Below are 21,027 nucleotides of genomic sequence, written 5' to 3' on the forward strand. Positions count from 1 at the left end.
GAGACTTTGACTATCTTTAAACGACGACTCAAGACGCATCTGTTTCTCCAGTACTTGGACTAACTCCCCCCCCCCCCCGGGAAAAAAAAAAAAAAAAAAAACCTCTTCTCAGATGTGTTGGACTAATGGTACTTAGTTATTAACCTAGTTAACCCAGTGTAAGTATGTATCCAATGTTGTAAACATTAAAGCACTTTTTGTAAGTCGCTCTGGATAAGAGCGTCTGCCAAATGCCTAAATGTAAATGTAAATGTACAGCCACCTATTGTTTCTCGTCAGATTCTGCGACAGAGCTGTGAAAGTACAAAGAGTAATGCATAATAGCTTCATTGATTGCTAAACACATTTAGGTGCTTTTAAAAACAAGCAACTTATTAATGAGAAAAGCCTAAAATGTATTGGGGGGAAAATGCAAATTTTCATGAAATTTTGAGTTATTATACACACATACGGACACAGCAGTCATAGTTTTACAAAAAGCAAAGTATACCTTCAGTAACTTGTAGTTGTGCAATAGAGACTTCTCCAACTCAACTCTGTCTGCCTGGAGGATGCAGTTAGTCTCCTACTTATGCTCACACTCCTAAAACACACACATGGGGAAAAATAGATTTAAATTTGTGTGCTGAATGTTTAACTATGCAGTGGGACACTTAAATTCAGGAAAAACAACTTTAAAATATACCTTTCATTTTGTCCTTGTATTACAAAAGAGGCTGCTTTTTTTTTTACTTTAATTTTTTTCATTGTCAAATTGCCATTTGTTTTTTTTTTTTATTGTCATTGACCTATGCTGTGTTGCCGGCACAGATCTGTCCTGCTTGAGTTTTAATTTGGCCTGTGAGGTCAGACTTTTCCTTCCGGCTGATAAATAGACTTCACTGACCTTTTATGCTTCTTAGCACCCGCTAGGGAGACCTAAAATACAACAGTTAGGTTCATTGGCTTCAGCATGTACACACATATTAGATACTTAAAAAAGTCAAATCCTATTTTGCATAATTAATGACGTACTTTTGTCAGATCATGACTCAAAGCTCACAATACTGGATCTGCATTTAGCATCTGGCAGTACAGGCTATTATTATTTTAATTAGACTTAAAAGGTGGGTGGGCATTTTCTTTATATGATTGTACCACCATGGAGAAGTCCAGCGAAGGCCTTAATAAAAATGCGGGTCAAATTCTGATGACAGCTTAAGGTAGCTTTTTTAAAAATGCAAACAAATAAAGCTTTTTTTCTTCAAAATACTCACCAAAAACACACCTCCAAAAAGGCTAAATCTGATTGGTTGAGCGTTGGTAGTTCACACCTGCTGTTGTTTTCTTTTCCTTTTATAGAGACAAGGCCCAACAGATATACTTTTAGATTAAATTTATGGAACAATGCCAGGGAAAAGTGACTTAATCTTGCTGACCACACCTGTAATTAGAAGGTTTAAATCTGTCCAGTCCATTTTAAAGGTGGATATTTTAATGTTAACTTTATTATCTGTAAAATACTGATATTGTAATGAATTGTTTATATAATACCCCATAAACAAATTTATTACAAAATCTATCTATCTACAGTACATACAGTAACGCAAACTATCTTTATACACAGATCTACAAAGATTTATACTAAATCTACTATTGAAAAGTCAAAAATAAATAATAGATAGATTCCTAAACCAGAAAAACATGATGAAATCATGATGAGCAAATTTTCCTGCCAACAAACCTACCTTGCTTGTCTTACCTATTTCATTCTGGAATGACCTAGAAACCTATAAATAATAAACCATATAAACATTTAATAAATGTTGGAAACAAAAGAAAATGAGACAATGACACCATATTAAAATAACTGATCAGCAAACCAAAGGGTTGAAATATTCCTAAAGAATGCATGTATATTATATGGACCCAGGGATTCTAACCCTTTTGTTTTCCTTTCCTGTAAGGTTACTTCTAGTTAGGTTTTACAGTATAATATAACATAATGTAAAGTAATGTAATATAATATAGGCAGGCAGCATGGGGGCTTAATGGATAGCATTGTCGCCTTGCACCTCCAGGGTTAAGGTTTGATTCCCACCTCGAGCCTGTGGGTATAGAGTTCGGATGTTCTCCCTGTATGGGTTTCCTATGGGTACTCTGTTTACCTCCCACAGTCCAAAGACATGCAGAGTATGCTAATTGGCATTCCCGAAATGCCTGTAGTATGTGAATGAGTGTGTGTGTGTGTGTGTGTGTATGCTCTACGATGGATTGGCACCCTGTTCCGGTAGGGATGTACAGGATAAAGCACTATACACGATGAGCGAGTCAGTGAGAGAGATAATAATGTAGGCAGGACAGTGGCTTAGTGGTTAGCACCTCCAGGGTTCGAGTTCAATTCCCACCTCGAGGTCTGTGTGCATGGAGTTTGCATGTTCTCTCCGTGCTGAGTGAGTTTCCTCCAACAGTCTAAAGACATGCAGATCAGGTTAATTGGCGTTCCCAAATTGCTCGTTGTGTGCGTGTATGCATGTGTGCCTGACCTGTGAAAGATTGGTCCAGGGATAGGCTCCAGGCTTCCTGTGACTCTGTATACAGGATAAAGCAGTATAGACAATAAGGATAACATCATACTGTACATTTATTCTGATTACTATGATAATGATGTTGATGATCATTCTTCTTCTTCCTCTTCATCTTATAATTATTTAGGTGGAGAATTTCAGCCATGTAGTGACGCATATACACGCCCACTCAAATGATTGCAAAATGATTGCATGGTTTTTTTTTTTCTGTGTATTTAATGGGTGTACTTAGGCAAGAGTTAGTGTGTATTTTACAGGTGTGGACTAATAGCTCTTGGGACAGCTAGATGACAGCAAGGCCACACAAAACAGCAGCGTCGTGCTAATTTACATCTGCTGGTGAGTGCGTGTGTTAGAGAGCGAGAACAAAAGAGAAAAGATCAAAAACATAGAACCGATTTGATCCCTAAAGTGGGTTCCCGCGCTTTTTCTCCTTCTCATGAATGGGATCCCGTGGTCTCAGAGGCGAGAGAGAGACCGTGGGAGAGATACATGAGGTGAATTGATGAGTGTGTGTGTGTGTGAGAGAGAGAGACTAACTAACTGTGTGTGCACAAGTGCGTGTACGCGCAAGTGCGCGCTCTCGAATCCGGTTCGCGTTTTGCTCGGAGCCTGCAGGGCGGAATCGGACGCGTTCAGGAGACTCATTCCGAACCTGGAGTCTAACTGAGCTTTGATATCAACCCCGAGTTGGAGATTTAAAAGTCTGGATTGTTTGTTCTGCTCGTTTCCGCTCCAGATATCCTGAGCTGAAAGAGAGAGAAACAGAAACAGGTGCGTCGATACACCATCCTCCTCTGTCACACCTGCTACTTGTACTACCTGGTAGACTCGATTAGTTATAATGAGTTTTATCCTATTAGACTGTTTGTTTGTTTTTTAAATGAATGGATTTTTTTTTTTTATTCAAATCTACTTATTCATTTGGAATATTATTCAAATTTCTAACCACTTAGACATCTTCCAGGAATGTCAAAATGGTCTTCAACTAGTTCCAACTGAAATTTTTTTCTTTTTTTTTTTAAGGTCTTTGCTAGTTTTTTTGGGGCTTGTTTTACTGCGCATGCGCACTGATATTTGGCAAGTTCCCCCTCAGCAGCAGCTTATCTCAGGCAATGCTTTACCTGACTGTCTCTCTCTCTCTCTCTCTCTCTCTCTCCGTCTGACATCTGCAGAGGACTACAGTACAACTTCCTCTTCAACGGTTTATTGCCCCATGTTTAACAGTACTATTGACTTTGATTAATGATATTGTGCGACACTTTTTTGGAGCAGTAAGAATATTTTTTGTTGTGTGTAGTGGTCAGCGCTATCGCCTTACACCTCCCGGCTCTGTGTGCATGGAGTTTGCATGTTCTCCCCGTGCTTGATGGGTTTCCTCCGGGTACTCCGGTTTCCTCCCACAGGCCAAAGATATGCAGATTAGGCTAATTGGTGTTCCCAAATTGCCCATAGTGTGTGTATGTGTGTGTCCTGCGATGGATTGGCACCCTGTCCAGGGTGTACCCTGCCTCATGCCCTAATCCTCCTGGGATAGGCTCCAGGTCCCCGCGACCCTGAATACAGGATAAAGCCTGTATAGAAGATGAGATGAGATGAGATGAAGTATCCTAAATACAATGGATTTACATTGTGCCCTAATTAAATATAGGTAATTATATATTTAGGTGGGAAATCTGTGAAATCTAAAACAGTGATACCATAATGTATTTCCTGATTAAAATTGTGCCTAATATTGATTAGGTCGCCCTGTGTTTTGACACCTTTCTATCACAACCAGCTTTAACCTTTTCAGGAATTTGAGCTACACTACACTGGCACATCTATAGGATCAGTCAACACAGGCCATCCATCACTCCCCATGTCTATCGGTAAGTCTTGGCCACCCATGACCCTGTTACCAGTTTATCGGTTTTACTTTCTTGGATCACTTTTGGTATGTTCTGACTTCTGAATCCTTATGCTTTCCCATTTTTTCTGCTTCCAACATCAACTTTCAAATTCCAGTCGCAATTATAACAATTGTAGCTACTGTGAGAAAGGACAAATTGTGATGGCTGGACAACTGGGTACAACAGAGCAACTTCAAAACTGCAGCTCTTGTGGGATGTTTTTAGGCTGCAGCGGTCATGACATACCAAAAATGATCCATGAAATGAAAACTGGTGAACTGAAAACAGGGTCATGGGTGGCCCAGGCTGACTCATGCACATGGGGAGTGAAGGCTGGCCCGTGTACTCTGGTCCAATAGAATGCTGGAATACATTATAATATCACTGCTTTGGATTGATAAATATGTTATTATGGATCCCCCGGTGTGCCTTCTGCACCAGCCTGGGAAAAGCCATCAAATTATGGAAAACATGGCATTACTGCAAACATCTACTATAAACAATGTTTATAGTAGAAAATACTGATTGTAAGTTTAAGCATCAGCATCATACACATCACGCACATTCTGGCTCAACACCTGAGGTAAAAACGATTTATATCACCCAGGCATAACCCAGTCTGGTTCGATCCCACAGAAAATCAAGTGCAGCACAACTCGCCAAAAAGTCAATGCTGGCCACGATAGACAGGCACCGGAACACCGAGTGCACCCTGCCACACACACGGCCCAGCAGGCAAAGAGCTTAATGCCGCTGACCTGGACTCCAGTCTTCCCAGATCCTAATCCGATTGAGGTCCCATTGGAAGTGCCGGACAAACAAGCCCGGTCCATGGAGGGCCCAGTCCGGAACCAAAAGGGGAAATGATCACTGATTAATTCAGTCAACTCTATTGTGGTGATAAAATTTATCTCTTTTTATTAAGTTGTTTAATCATTTAAAACCTTGTTTGCTGTCATCTCTAAGTGCTTCTCTCTGTTTTTGTTGATATTGTCATGATGCAGCACTATTATGGACATTTTGACAGCCAGTGTCTCTTTACAAAACTGATTTTATTAGGCTTCTGCCCATTTTGCTCTGTCATGTAGCCGTTCAAATTTTCAAAAACATTGCCCTAAAATAGCTTTTTACCCAACATGTTCTTGGAAGGCAGACTTCAAGAAAAATTATAAGTAGCCAAATTTTTTTCCAGTTTTTGGCCTGAAGTCAGTCTGCTATGGAGGAAGAAAATCTTTTGGACCTGGGTCATCTGACTGAAGCGGAACAAACCATCATTTTAAATGTGTTGCTGAGAGATAGTGAATTACACAACCTCGACGAGGGCCGAATCAGGTGAGTTAATATGCTGTAATAGATTGAGATAGATGGAGGAAGTAATGCTATTTATTGTGTATTTATGTTATCATGGCTTCTTGTAATGCGTGTGTGTTTGTGTGCCTAGCAAACTCAAACAAGTGGAGTCCGACCCTGCGCGCCTTCACTTCCTCACCGGCGCATGGTTCAGCGAGCAACGATCCAAGCGCTATCATAAACGAGGGGTCGATGTCGTCCAAACATCTATACGCCGCAAAAAGAAGGATAAAGGTCTTTTAATCGCTCATATCATAGAATGTATCGAGACGTGCTCTCGTGTGTATGCCGAACCTTAGTCCTGCATGTGTACATTTGTGTATGCTTTGTTTAACCTTGTCCTTATTTACCATTTGGTCAAATTCACACTATTTGTCATTGTGTAGATTTGCCTGTGATGTCAGTGTTTACAGAACAGAAAGAACAAAAAAATTCAGCCCAGAAGCAGGATAAGACCACGGATGTGAACACTGCAGTCCTGGAGGATGGAGAAGTCGTAGAAAAAGAATCTAAAACAGGGGAAGAGAAAAAAGAGAGGTTATTGAAAGCCTCATTCAATTTTTTTTAAATACTCAAAAAATTTTTTTTTGGAATGTTTTTATTTCAAGCATTCCAGGACCTGAGCTAATATCAAAAAATCTTCCACAGTGCCAACCACAGCAAGGCCCCCGAACCCCGACCAAGGATCAAGCGAAGCACAAAGGTTAGTTTTAGTAAATAAGTGGTGTTTGTGAAAGCCCTTGTTAGTTTTGAAAATAGGTTTGCATATTTGTCTTATTACTGTATGGCCGAAAGTATTTGGACACACATCCAAATGTGGAACTTCACCAAACGTCGGAAGCACACGATTGTATAGGATGAAATGTAACATTATAATTGCTCTTCATTGAAGCCCAAACTTATTTTCCTTTCGGCCATGCCTCTGTCTTCAAAGCACCGTTGTCCATAAGGACATGGTTTACCAAGTCTAGATTGAAAGAACTTGGAGCCTAGGATTGACTTCAACCCCAGTGCAAACTGGGACACCAATTGTGCATCAGGCTTGTGTGTCTGACTTCATTATTGCTCTGTGTTAATGTTTGTGGTTTTTTGAATGATGGACCATGCCTTACAGTATACTATAGACTCCCATTAGGATCCACTTAATGTAGATTGTATTTTTTTTAATGTATTTGAGAATTCGATTGAACATGTTTCTGTAAAGCCTAAACCATCCCTATGCCAGTTTTGCCATTTTTATTTTCCGTCTTTCTAGACGTATACCGAAACGAGAGACGACACTTCAGAAATTGAGCCAAGGGAGGTTACAGAAGGCAAGTCCTTATTTAAACTAAATGACCCAACAGGAAATTGCAGACTTATCTCTGTCCTTTATCTGTCTTTTCTTTATGTTTCAGGAAGTGTTGCAGATTCAGAGGCCCTAGAGGACAGATCACTGCAGAACACAACCTCGTCACTACAGGTATATACTGTACACCGCATGTATCTACAGTATTAAGATGTCTAGCCATAGCGTTTGTACATTACACATCACTGCACAATCATTTCAAATAGTGAAGTCGACAACGGAACTGTTTGTGGTCTGTTTATCCATAGGCTGACTCTGATGGAGATATCGATTCTGGCAGCACTGAACTGGAATACAAAAGATTCGGCTCGGCTAACAACTTGTACTCTAATCATACGGTAGAAGCAAACACTCCTGCACACAGCTATACACTCTACTGCTGAAATACAGCCATTTAACCCCATTTCAGACATCATAGTGCTTCGACACATTGTCATCTGTTCAGTCCTACATCTTTTAGCCAACGACGCAGAACTTGACCTCAATCTAATTCAGTCTGCAATGATGCGTTATGCACTGAGGGGTTGTTTCTTTATTCAGGGATATAGACGTTACGCAGGAGTCTTTATTATGTATTTATTTGCACATTCACCTTGACTTAATCGTAAAATGTTCGCAGAGTACAGACAGCTGGGCACCAGAGTCGGGAAAGTATAAACATTTATCATAAATACTGTATATCAAGGCAACAATAAAAAGGATGCATGCGTAGATGCTTTTAGAATAACCAAAATGGTAGTTTATAAGGTAAACCTATTAAATAAACCTCCTATTTTTATAAAATATTTGAAATATATAAAAAATAAGGACTGGGGCCTCACCATACTAGGGTGCAGGGTCCAAATCTGACCTTGGGCTGCAAGTACTTTTACATGTTCCCCCTATGTTTCTATTGGTTACTCTAGTTTAACTTGTTATATGCGTAGTTAACTGCGCCAGCATTATTACATTTTTGGACTGTTCATGATTAGTTTGCATTTACACCGTAAGAAATGGCATTAAACAGCTGGTAAAAAAAAACATGCATTATGCACAATATCAACTTGGTACTAAACAATCTACTGTACACTGCAAACGCACAATTGTATTTGAAGTAGATGCACAGAATATTGGATATCAAAAAGTGATGTCTAGTGCAGGAAAAGCAAGATGGGCATCAAATTGGAAGATAAATTGGAATAACTATGGTTTACTCAAAAGAATAGCACAAGGTCTATATGGCTTTTATATTTATATGACAGAAAATGATTATAGGTCCCTGTGCCTGTTTCTTTCGGGTACTCTGGTTTCCTCCCACAGACCAAAGACATACAGGTTAGGGTAATCGGCGTTCCCAAACAGCCCGTGGAGTGTGATTTAGCGAATGTGTGCACGCCCTGTGATGAATTGAGTCCCCATCCAGGGTGTACCCTGGCTCATGCCCTAAGTCATCTGGGATGGGCACAAAATTAAAGGTAGTGCGCCGTCTGGTGGCCTCTTGGAGGACTGTCCATAAGAGTCCATAACAGTGAAAATTGAGTAGGTAATATTTAATGCCAATAGAACTGGTATTATCACTAGAAGCATGATGAAAACTCTCTAAACAGACGATAGTAACTAGGATTTTATATTTTGCACGCAATAGTACAAGCTAAGACGCGCAGCACGTTATGAAGTGTGAATTTCCATTGTTCTTGTCTCAGTGAACGACGCAAAAAGAAGTTGATATATAAAGATTTGCTTGCATTTTCCTATGTAATAAAGTATATGTACAATTAGTTTTAATAAATTCGTATTAAAAATATGGACTTTATTACCATTTTTTAATGCCTAGTTCAGTTTCACCCACCCTGTATATTTGCATATACTGTACACTAGGTATATTTGCATATACAGTACGGTACCCTGTGTATATGCAAATACAGTATGTTATGTCCAGCACTGCTAGGCAACACATCTAACTGGACAGACAATGAAACAAACAAACTAGCAAACAAACAAAAAAACCCATCCTTGGTGTGTGTCATAGCTGAGTGGCAGTATGATGAGCCTATACAGCGTCGGGGATTTTGGAAGTGTTACTGTGACTGGCCGGATCCAGTTTGCCCTGCAGTACGACTCCAAAAGAGAGGAGCTTCTTGTGCGAGTGTGTCGATGTCAGGATTTGGCTCCAGCACGTAACAAGCACTCTGACCCGTAAGTGTTGGGTCAATGTTAAGGTGCCATCTCACAAATATATATGTACATCCATATATTTATTATAATTTATTTTTTGCAGGTATGTGAAACTGTACCTCCTTCCAGATAACTCAGCTCGTAGTAAAAGGAAAACCTCAGTAAAGAGGAAAACTCTAAATCCCGTATACGATGAAACACTTAAGGTAAAAATTTCAGCTTCATTTGTACTCTTTCGAGAGTATGTACACTACGAAAACTGAATTGTGCGCTATAAATGAAATCAAAATGGTGAGTAAAATGGAAGTTATGAGCAGTTCTATGCCAGATGATCAGCTTCAACTGTTTTTACAAATCTTTACCCGTCAACGCCGGTTACTAACGCTAGTTCTCTATAACAGAGCCAAATGACTTTTTAATGATTATTAATGTTTGTTTATATATGTTTTTTAAATGTATTTAAACTGGCATCTTCTTTAAATTACATTAAGTAAACACCATACAGACATTTTTACATATTATTAATATATTGTAAAATTAATACAACTCATATTTAACCATTATGTGCAATTATGAGAACGATCCCAATTTTTATTCCAGTATAAAGTACGTAAATCAGACCTGCTGGCTCGTGTCCTCAGTGTGTCGGTGTGGCATATGGAGCGTGTACGGAGGAACCTGTTCTTGGGAGAGGTGGAGGTGCCGCTCAGCCAGTGTGACTGGACCCAGAGTAAGCTTTCCTGGTACCCACTTCAACCCAGGGTGAGTAAAATACAGCCTGCACCCAAAGCAGAGAAATTATTTTGTTTAAACCATAACTTTCTGTCTCAGGTACAAATGAACCCTGAAACTGTCCTCAGCAGGGGAACCGTCTTACTAACGCTTAAATTCATACCGCCTGGCTCTGAAGGTGACCAAACACACATAGAAACGGAGAGATATATGATAATCAATTATATGTTATGCATGTAATTATAACTATCTTTGTATATGTGATATGTAAATGTATATCTTTGCATATTTGTGGATACAGACGGAGGGTTCCCTCTCACTGGAGAGCTACATATTTGGCTGAAGGAGGTTGTTGGACTCCTTCCCCCAAAACGCGGCACTCCAAGTATCTTTGTTAAAAGGTAAAACTACATACATTTACAAACATCTGCAGAATGATCAATATCTCTGTTGGTAAAAAAGTATATGTGAGTGTGTATGGTGTGTTTGCAGTGTGGTTTTGCCAGATGAGAGCGGTGTTAGTGGTCAGCAGACACGCGTTGTCTGTGGCTCGGTCAGTCCTGTATTCAATCACACAATGGTGTATGATGGACTGCAGTTTAATGACCTCATACAGGCATGTGCTGAAATTACCGTGTGGAACTCATCCAAGTGTCTTGGTGGCGTGCGCCTCAGCACAGGCTCAGGTATACAGATGCATACATGGATGGACACAAATACTCTATAGTTTTCTTGTTTTCACTTTCAAAACATTAGCATGATAATGTATAGAATAGAAATACAAATAGAATGTATCTTCAAATAGAATGTTACCAGATGTGTTCTGTTACACAAACTGTGGCCTATAACAATTGGTGAATGCAGTGGTTTGTATTACCTTCCAATTCTTTCTACTTGTATAACATTCACGGGGTCCTTGTCACATTTTGCAGAATATTCTACCATTCATCTGTTTTATTCCGTTTTTGTTTAATTTATGAATCACTCCAGATATTTTTATAATTGTAATAATTATGTTAATTGTGTGTGTATTTCATGTATAAAGTTTGTGTGTGCATGTTTTTTTTAGGTGTGAGTTACGGTCAGAAGGTTTTCTGGATGGACTCCACTGAAGAAGAAATCAGTGTATGGGATACAGTCATCCAGAAATCCAACAACTGGGTGGATGTCGCTCTCCCGATCAGAACCAACCTACAGCAGCGCTGAGATTAAAACATATTTGGCCCTTTCTATTCAATGCATTGGTCCAGTAATTTCCTCTTTTGATCTTTCATGATCTTTCACACTATGACATTCTAAGTGTCACTGAGGCCTGGACCATATGCATACAGTATTTTTAAAAATGTTTGTTTTTTTTTGCTTTGTTTACAAAAACAGTTGATGTCCACATGAAAAAAGGCTAACTTCAATGTCATGCTGGCCAATCAGAGACCTGAAAAAGGTTTCATCTGAATGACAATTAATTTTGTCATTTAGTCACAGTCTAACATAAAACACAGGAGATACAGTGCATGGGACGTGCACACTTACTGTATGTCCACACCTCAACACTGAAAACTGAGTTTCTAACCTTCCAGGTGTTGTCCAGACAGACAGTTTCCAGTTATGTTAAACACAAAACGCCCGGAAAACAAAATGCCAAGATACAAAAAAAATCCTAAAAATACCCGTATATATGTGGCCCAGGCCTTAAACGGTGTACTATAATATGATGGTGTGTCCATTCTCAGATTTTGTAAGAATATATTTGTAAAAGATATATTTTCATATGTATAATCTTAAAAGTAGCAATATCTAAATACAGGGGATTTGGAAATCTCTCTGGACTTTAATGCTGCATCCTCAGAAAATTATAGTGGTGGGGATCTGGAGTTATCTGCTACATTAAACCTTGTCTCATAAAGTTTTTGGTCTCCTTACAATTGACCCTCTTTTGTGCTCAGGGTTGGTGTGTAAAACATATGATAAATCTAAGTTGAAATTATGAACTTAAAATGTGCGAAAAAAAATCAGCTCTTGTTCTTTTAAACTTCTAAAGGCTTATTCTCACCTTTAAACAATAAAAAACAACATAACTCACCTTCTTTAGTTTTTTTTTTTTTGAAAAATTTACCATTAACCAAAAAATTCACATATTTATAGTACATGTCTATTTAGTAATATAATTTTAAGCCACCCCTCATTTCTTTATATTTAATTAAAGTACATTAAATGGAAAAAAAATGCTAAATTGGTTGTTTGTGTACCAGCTCAAGTCTCTTGAACAGTAATGTATCCTAATATGTACATGTGTACTCTCTGCAGTGGGAGCACCTGGTCTGAAAGCTGTAGCTTCAGGTTATCAAGGTTGCAATGCCACAGGGTTTCTAAGCATACATACAGTACAGCTTGGCAGAATCATGTTACAAGGAAGTAATATTGTTCCACTTCTATTGTGAATTGCACTGGCAAGTTTGTTCCATTTAAAGTGGGAATATAAAAATAATTATTAAGAATATACACTAATTAGCCATAATAGTATGACAACTGACAGGTGAACTGATCAACCATCCAAGAACAATCTAGGAACCTCTGTAGTCAAAATACGGACCAAGAAGGCCAGTGGTGACCATTGTATTATTCCAACCTGAGCACCCTTTGTCAACAACTCTACACCAGCAAACAGGTGACATGTTCATAGATATCCAAAACTCAACCATGTCCAGAACACCCATATACAGTGCACCACAGCCTGTCATATACAAGGACCAGCCCAAGGCTGCAATCCCAGCCTCCAAACATCTAATGGGGTGCACCGGACAAATGTGGTGACCATGTCCTGCACTCAAAGGATCTGGTGCCAACATCCAGTCGCAGCACACCCCTAGAGGCCCTGCAGATTCTTGCTCCCCGGTGCACAAGGAGAACCCAAAACCTGTTTTTAATGATATGGCTGATCAGTGTTTTTGTTCTGAAGCTTTTAGAACGTGTGCTAATGTGCTAATCTAATCTGCTAATCAAATAAATTAATAAAATGATCAAATGTTATACTTCATTGTCTGTGGCTGTGATATATATATATATATATATATATATATATATATATATATATATATATATAATTTCTATTTCATTCTTCCATTCATCATCTTTTCATTCAGCCAAATAAAGATTCTTTCAACGTTTCTTCCAATTGCCATCTCAGGGAGTTTTTACTTGCCACCATCACTTTTGGGTTGCTCATCAAGGACAACTTGATCACTTGATTTACACATATTTTCTCACACGTTTCATACTCATTTCACAAATTTTCTTTTGATTATATGAAGCTGCTTTGCGATATAGACCATTGTTAATGCTTTTTTTTTTCCTAATCAAAACATAAGTTATTTTTCAAATAGGATCATATAACAATTTTTCATAAAACTTTATGCTTCCTATCTTTTTTTTTTTTAATTATGCATACCCATTAAGATTTTTTCAGATAAAAAGAAACACGTTTGCTAAATACAATTTCATGTCCTTTTATGTAGTGTCCATAACTTTAAAAAAAAATAATAATTCAAATCTTTCAAGGATCTTAATTGTCATTCAGATAAAACTTGGTCAATTTAGATTTCAAATGAAAACACGTCAACCTGAAAAGTGTATTATTCTAAAATGCAAAACTGTTACGATATTGCAACATGAATTTGACATGGTTACGGACACTACAATTTTAAGCTTTTACCCAAAACTATTTAAGCAACAAATTTAACAGTTTTTGCGTTTTTGCTTTTTTTTTTTTTTGGCATGAGTACTTGTTTCTTTACATTTGATTTACTCCATTAACAGCTTGTTTAGCTCTTAGAGCTTAGAGCTTAGCTCTTTAACAGATAAACATATAAAAGAGTTTGAGTTAACTCCTACTCAGAGTAACAAAAAAAAAAAAAAAATATATATTAAGCAGGGTGTCAGTATCTACTGTATAATATTTAGTTACAGGTTTTGCTTTTCATCTTAGATTTCACTTAGTCTTGTTAGGACTTGATTTACTCAGCATGTTTTGCATCTTGTCACATTTGTCAAGTTAATCTTTCATTTTATTTAAGTTACACAATAACAGGATACCCGGGTCCCGTTCTCACATATTCTCCTGACTCTGGCTAAATACTAAATAACACTGTTTTTGATATGTAGTGCACCATCTAGGGGGTGAGTTATCATCTTAACACCTTTTATTTCATCAATCAAGTGCACTTGTATAAGGGAATATGAAGGTATTAAACAGTGCGCGAGCGGAACTGGCGCGAGTCAGCTGCAGCTGACTATGATCATGTGACAGCGAGTCGCTTTAGGTCATGTGACTTCACTGCGCTGCGAATTGATTGGCGCGCGCCGTAGCTCGTTGCTTTGATAAGCAAGAGCTGTTAATAGCGCTCAGGTTTTTCATGTTGTTTAAGATCTTGTGTGTTTTGTATGCGTTTTATTAACACACAGCTTAATCATGTGGCCTTTTTTAGCTGTAGCCGTGTTGCTCGGCTGTGCTACAGGTAAGACTGCTTTTCAGAAATCGTGTTTATCCCCTCCTAAGTGCTCGTAAAGCGTTATTCTGTAACCGGATATAGAATATCTGTTATTAGAAAAGATAAAAAAAAAAAAAAAACAGAAGGTGGCGTGTTGATTTAGAAAATTAATCTCCAGTTAAAGTATTTTGTTACATTTGAAACAAAAGCTGCAACTTTTCTCACAACTAAGTGTTCTGTCACAAGGCTTGCCAAGACAAGCCTTTTATACAGGAGACTTTGATGTGATAATCGTTTGCCTTTTGTCTCAATGTTACAAAGTACTGGAATTAAAGACTCCTTCTACAAAGCGAGTTAATTGATGTTTTCGCTTGACATGTTAACTTCAAAGCTTTTTTGTCAGAAGACTTTGATGTGAGAAAGTTTAGAGCTTTTGTCTCAATGTTACAAAGACCTGAAACTGTAGACTCCTTCCACCATGAACAAAATAAATGATTTCAAGGGATTATTTGCTTTATAGTATTATAATTTACCTTGTCATATTACTGAGAAATATTAAAGCCTTTTATTAGCTGATTTTGATGTGAGAGATGTTACAAAGTACTGAAACTGGAGACTCCTTCCAACATTTCACAAAATTAAGAATTGCGCTTTTTATGTGCATGTGTTCAGTGTCTCCCATATAGTCAGTAGGCTTTTTTTTTAAACACTGTATCGTGCATTAAACTAAAGTCTGAGCTGCTGTTTTAGGAAATTGTTCAACACCATTTGCCCAATCAGATATGAGTTTAAATGGTATAATATTAAACTTGCATGTTCCTCTGTGTCTACATTTTTCAAGCTTCACCTCTCGCAGGACGGACTCTTCCTGATTTTGGATTAATGTACCATGTAAAAGGTAGTCAAAACTTAAATTTTTTTTTCTTTGTCTTTCCAATGGCTTTTAAGATTGGAACTTATTCTGTCGCTCTTTTTTAAAGGTGTGATCTCATTACCTTATGCTGAAATCAAGGAACCGTTTGAAGGCTGGTTTGATCTACTGGGGAAGAAAAGCAGAATTGACTATTATCATGGTAAGTTTGATATTACGATAATGTCTTTAGGTCTCGTTTACCAATCATGGTGCTGACTCATAGTGTTAAGTGTAGTGTCGGATATTTTTAAGTATCAGCTGTGATGATAACCAGCACAACAGCATGACCTCAAATGCAATATTGCTTTTATACAACAGTTTCTGTTATTCTGTTAACAAATTAACATGTATATTAATAGAACATACAATTTGTTTTTCTTCTTTTTTTGGTGTTTTTTCATTCTTATTTCATAAGTTCCACGTATTCAGCTTTAGAATATCAGTTCTGTTAAATTCCGGGTTCCAGGATCAAATCCCACATTGCATTAAATGGAAAGCTAGTGCACTAGGGTGTACAGTTACTTGTTCAACACACAAGGTAGGGACCTTGATTAGGGGTTACAGAGGGTTTGGGGATTTTGGGATTCAGTCCCCCCAGGGCAGGGGTCGCTCAGTTAAGGCATTGGGCTACTGATTGTCCCAGGTTCAAACCCAAGCACCACCAAGTTGCTTTCTCTCTCCCTACTTTCACCCATGCTGTGACCAAAGTTTAGTGTACCTAAAGATTGTAAAACACATGGCATGCTGAGTTATACACGCACAGTTAAACATCCCAGTAATTACCATCCTTTATCACCACTCCTGGAATGCCTCTCGTCTAATCAGATTGCTCAGCTGGAACTTACTGTTTTATAATATTGTTTCTAGGTGTGTTTGATTTAAACATTACATGTAGATTTACATGAGTATGATGATTTGACCATAAATTTTTATCAGAAACAAGAATTTTTGTTCTTTATTGAAAGCTTGACACTGTTGCAGGAGTACGTATAGTTTGTATGTTTCCGGTGACCTGCTCCTTGTGATAATGTGTAAATTATAAAACAGCAACACAAACTACAAGAAGAAAATGTAAAACAGGAACTTACTGACCTTTTTCAGGATTTCCTGGACTTTGTTGTTCTTTAAAATCAACAGGAACCTTCAGGGAAAGATGTTGTGTAATATAATATAATATAAAGTGATGTAACTAAGTACAGTGGTACTTTTTTTGCGGTTTGTGTGTCTGCACAAGGTAATTTCCAAGCTGCTGAACCTACTGTTTCTGCTTGCACATTTTGTTTGTGTAGGCATATTTAGTGTCTTACGTATGCTTTGTGGTTACTCATTGGCAGGACAAGTCTCCACTTTTCAGCTTGGTGCAGCAGGAGATCAGGGGGTCAGCTACAAAATCACACCTGTGACAACTGAGTCAGAAACCAATGCCATGAAATGCTTCCAAGTCAATGGCACTAAGGAGGATCCAGTTCTGCCACAGGCTGTATTGCCAGACCTACAGGGTTTTCAGGTATCGGTTTGGTTTTAAGAGGCTAACTGTAGCTGTACAAATACCCTGTAGCAATGTTTTGTCTGTGCCTTTGAATCATACCTCATGAAAGTACAGTGGTTCATATAACTTAATGCATAAATTTGGGACAGTCATTTAATTGTGAATTACAGTTTTGTGGGTTTGATCATTTCCTCTTGACTTGTCTGCGTTTGTGTCCAGTTTGAACAAGTTGAGTACTTTGCGGGCTACTTGTGTGAGGTGTGGCAGAACGTCACTGTCTTTGGACACAAAAAGAACACTTACCGCCTGTGGGTGGCCCGATCAGAGGATGAGGCATCATGGGCCAAACCTGTGCATTATGAAATGATGGGCTACAACACACTTTTGGGTTCCCACTATGACAAATACCTGGTTGACTACAGTGACTTCAGCTCTCGAATCGATCCTAAAGACTTCGACCTGCCAGAAGGTTAACTGCTCATTCTCATTTTCTCACTTATGCTGGCACAGCTATATAACTACATATGACTACAACTCTTAATATTAAAATATTCTACCTAACGTTTGTTTTCTTATTAGGTATGAGCTGTGGTCCTTTTCCTGGTCCAGGAGTGGCGCACAGAATACTAGCCAATCCCATTCAGGACTTGATTCGTACGTCTCCTGTGGGCCACGCCCACCGGTTATTTGGGCACTTTAAGGAAGAATACGAGCGTAACTATGAAGATGAGGTGGAACATGAAAAGCGAGAGCACAACTTTGTACATAATGTTCGGTAAGGAAATAAATTCAGAGCCCTGTTTTTGCCGGTAGGTGATGGAGACGTTATTGTTTTGGGTTGTGACGGTCTTGTCTGATATTTACTTGTTCTTGAGATTTGTAGGGTTTATATGGAATTCTCGTTGTAACCTGTAGATAATGTAATTTGATTATTATTTTGAATTTTTTCTTTTATTAGAATTAAAAGAAAAAATCAGTTTCTCCTAAATGAAATTAAATGGACCAATTGATGAATGAAATAATAAAAAAAAAAATGATCTGCAGTCTGTATGGAAAATTACTGTTTACAATTCACCTAAAATGCCTAGTTTTGATTGCCACTAATTGCACAGCTGTTATTAATTAAAAAAATATAAATAAAAAAAATAAAGCCCGCTTAGATTTAATCTGATCAAGATTTGCTAACACTTGTGCTTCCCCTGTGCCAGGTACATTCACTCCAAGAACAGAGCGGGCCTGTCATATACCCTCTCTGTGAACCACCTGGCTGATCGCACAAAGGAAGAACTGGCAATGATGAGAGGAGGGAAAGGAAGGAAGACCCCTAACCACGCCCAACCTTTCCCCGATGAACTCCGCTTCCTTACTCTGCCCGACTCTCTGGACTGGAGGCTATACGGTAAATTTTGTACATTGTATTGACCTCTCAAAGTCCTGGGTTCTCTTAGCGTCTGTACTGTTGTAGGTGCTGTGACCCCGGTAAAGGACCAAGCAGTATGTGGTTCCTGCTGGAGCTTTGCAGCAACCGGAGCACTAGAAGGAGCATTGTTTCTAAAGGTAAATGCATGAAGTGTATACACGGTATGTATACTTCCTTTTATCAGTTTTTAACACCTGCATTACCTTGTCTTTTCTATTTCTTTTCTGTAACAGACAGGGGAGCGTGTGGTGTTGTCTCAGCAGATGCTGGTGGACTGTACATGGGGCTTTGGAAACAATGGCTGTGATGGAGGGGAGGAGTGGAGAGCTTTTGAATGGATCATGAAACATGGCGGCATCTCCACCGCAGAGAGTTATGGTGCATACACTGGCATGGTGTGTAGAACACTGTCTTACATTTTATCCTTTTTTTTGTTTTTGTTTTTTTGTTTTTGTTTTTACTCATAAATTTTTTATAGGTCTTTGGATTTGTGAACAGATTTCCAACTTTAGTTCCTGTTTGCTGTTGTAATAACCCTGGGGTTAGCCTAATTCTAATCCTGTAGTATTTGGAGTGTGGTTACAGAGCAATCACAAGAGCGTTAGGTAGTGTTATGGGGTGAGGAGGCGTTGGAAAAGTGTTTTGTCATAAAAGAAGTGTGTACGAACAGAGGATGACGCTGCTGTGTATGGTCTGCCGACCTTCTCTATTGTGTTTTTCGTTTGTCTCTTACAAACAAGGGCTTGACCTATAAACAATATGTAATCATACTGTTGGACTTTGTTAAAATATGCTCGCTCTATCATCCAGAGATCACGAGTTTAATTCCTGGGTGATGCTGTAACCTCTCGCAGCCGGAGGTCTAGAAAGAGCTGATTGGCAATCAGCTCTCTCTAGACCTCCGTCCGTACTTTGTGCTACCACATTAATTACGGCTCTACAGCCAATCAGGGGCGTCTGTGAGCTCGCGGCAGCGTAAGGCTCGGATAGCGCTGTCCTCGGAGTGTGTTACTCTGCCTTAGCGAGCAGTTCGAAAAAAATGCGGTCGGCTGGCGTCACACGGTTCGAAGAAACCATGTGATGGTCTTCGGCCCTCCCGACTGAGTTGTAGTAGTAGTAGCTTTAATGTGGGAGCCCCCTAGTGGCAGGGAGGAATTGGACAAGGTATGCAAAGGACAAAATGCAATATTCCAAAGTCGTACATGTCAATGAGTCACCTGTATTGTACACCTTGGTTTCTTTTATTCATCTTTGTATGATGCCGCTTCTTTGGATTTGTTTCAGAATGGCCTGTGTCATTATAATTCATCTGTTCTAACTGCCCATGTAAAATGCTACACCAACGTCACCAGTGGAGATTTGGACGCTCTGAAGGCTGCGCTGTACAAACATGGCCCTACTGCGGTCAGCATTGACGCTGCTCACCGCTCCTTCAGCTTCTACAGTAATGGCGTGTATTATGAACCAGACTGCAGTAAGTTATTCATTTACAAACTTTTTATATGTAACGAGACTTGCATTGATAATAACAATGCCAGATATGCAAAGGTAGTCTCCGACTTACGAACAAGTTCTGTCCCGGAAGCATGTCCAATTAGTTCTTGAGTCCGACAAAGTGAGTCTTGTGCGCTTTTAACACAAATTTATAATATATAAAGCATACCAATCCACTTGACTAAATCTGTCACCTTTCCAAACTCTAAGGAAATGAATCTTGCGTGAAATATAAATTTTTGTCTCTGTGCCTATAAATCACAAGGGGAATCCTGGATGCCGTTTTGTCTCAGAGCTGTTTTGGACTGGAAACTGTTTTATTGAGGATTTTCTGCCATTAGGATTATTCATCATCAGTACAGCTTTACGGGACAGACATTTTCTATCATTGTTTTCCATCTCCCAGCCTGATTCACCGTCTAAGTCGACTGAGGCCGAATCATTTCTCCCGCACAGCCACACTTTAAACATTTTATATATTCACTTATACACTAAAATATTGTATATAATTCTAAATTTTGGTATCTGGTGCACCACATTGTCTATTTTTTACACGTGATCAACTTTTGTGCTTGAACCGGAAATAGAAACGCGGTCTGTTCGTAACTCGAATGTCCATAAGTTGCGGACTACCTGTATAACGGGTTTTACTTATCTCCTGGGCTCAGTACAGAAAACGTATGGTTCTACCACACGTGGTAGACAATGTATTGATATTTTTGTTGTTGTTTTCCCTGTGATGTAGAGAATGGGACAGATGACTTGGACCATGCTGTTCTGGCAGTGGGTTATGGGGTACTAGATGGACAGCCTTACTGGCTGGTGAAGAACTCCTGGTCCACTTACTGGGGTAATGATGGTTACGTCCTCATGTCCATGAAGGACAATAACTGTGGAGTGGCAACCGGGGCCACATACGTCACGCTGTCCTAATGAACATTAAATCTGAGCACATTTCTTTAAGTAATTATCAACTGTAGTTGGTTTATGAGCTACAAAGAAAACACCAGTATTTGCCCCAGACATATTTCTTCCTCTTAAAACCGAAGAATAACCACACGATGTCACTGAAGGTAAACATTTCAGCATGCATCTGCAGTCTGCCTGATGCATTTTTGTCACAGTTGTACTGCTGTCTTTTAAACCATTTGCATTAAAATAAAAATGTTCGTTTTTCACACTAA

At 38.8% G+C, this 21,027-nt stretch overlaps 2 protein-coding genes across 6 annotated transcripts; both read left to right on the plus strand.

The window, feature by feature from the left end:
- Positions 1–2,825: 2,825 nt before the first annotated feature.
- On the plus strand, positions 2,826–12,122 carry sytl1 (synaptotagmin-like 1). 5 transcript variants are annotated; one of them, XM_053491421.1, is made up of 15 exons: positions 2,921–3,341; positions 5,096–5,356; positions 5,652–5,791; positions 5,901–6,043; positions 6,196–6,346; positions 6,458–6,512; positions 7,065–7,271; positions 7,406–7,495; positions 9,166–9,332; positions 9,415–9,517; positions 9,912–10,073; positions 10,143–10,221; positions 10,345–10,444; positions 10,536–10,729; positions 11,113–12,122. In XM_053491421.1, the coding sequence occupies exons 3-15, from the start codon at positions 5,676–5,678 to the stop codon at positions 11,247–11,249; spliced, it is 1,704 nt and encodes a 567-aa protein (XP_053347396.1). In that variant the 5' UTR covers positions 2,921–3,341; positions 5,096–5,356; positions 5,652–5,675; the 3' UTR covers positions 11,250–12,122. The 5 variants fall into 5 exon arrangements, with proteins under 5 accessions (XP_053347397.1, XP_053347396.1, XP_053347395.1 ...); XM_053491422.1 differs by lacking the exons at positions 2,921–3,341; positions 5,096–5,356 and adding an exon at positions 2,826–2,906; XM_053491420.1 differs by lacking the exon at positions 5,096–5,356.
- Positions 12,123–14,387: 2,265 nt separating this feature from the next.
- Positions 14,388–21,027, plus strand: LOC128518656 (digestive cysteine proteinase 1-like). Its single transcript, XM_053491876.1, has 11 exons — positions 14,388–14,554; positions 15,369–15,425; positions 15,508–15,600; positions 16,775–16,947; positions 17,149–17,398; positions 17,509–17,704; positions 18,138–18,328; positions 18,395–18,486; positions 18,583–18,744; positions 19,634–19,823; positions 20,589–21,027. The coding sequence occupies exons 1-11, from the start codon at positions 14,509–14,511 to the stop codon at positions 20,774–20,776; spliced, it is 1,638 nt and encodes a 545-aa protein (XP_053347851.1). The 5' UTR covers positions 14,388–14,508; the 3' UTR covers positions 20,777–21,027.

Source organism: Clarias gariepinus, chromosome 3 (genome assembly GCF_024256425.1).
Source record: "Clarias gariepinus isolate MV-2021 ecotype Netherlands chromosome 3, CGAR_prim_01v2, whole genome shotgun sequence".
Classification (NCBI taxonomy): Eukaryota; Metazoa; Chordata; class Actinopteri; order Siluriformes; family Clariidae; genus Clarias; species Clarias gariepinus.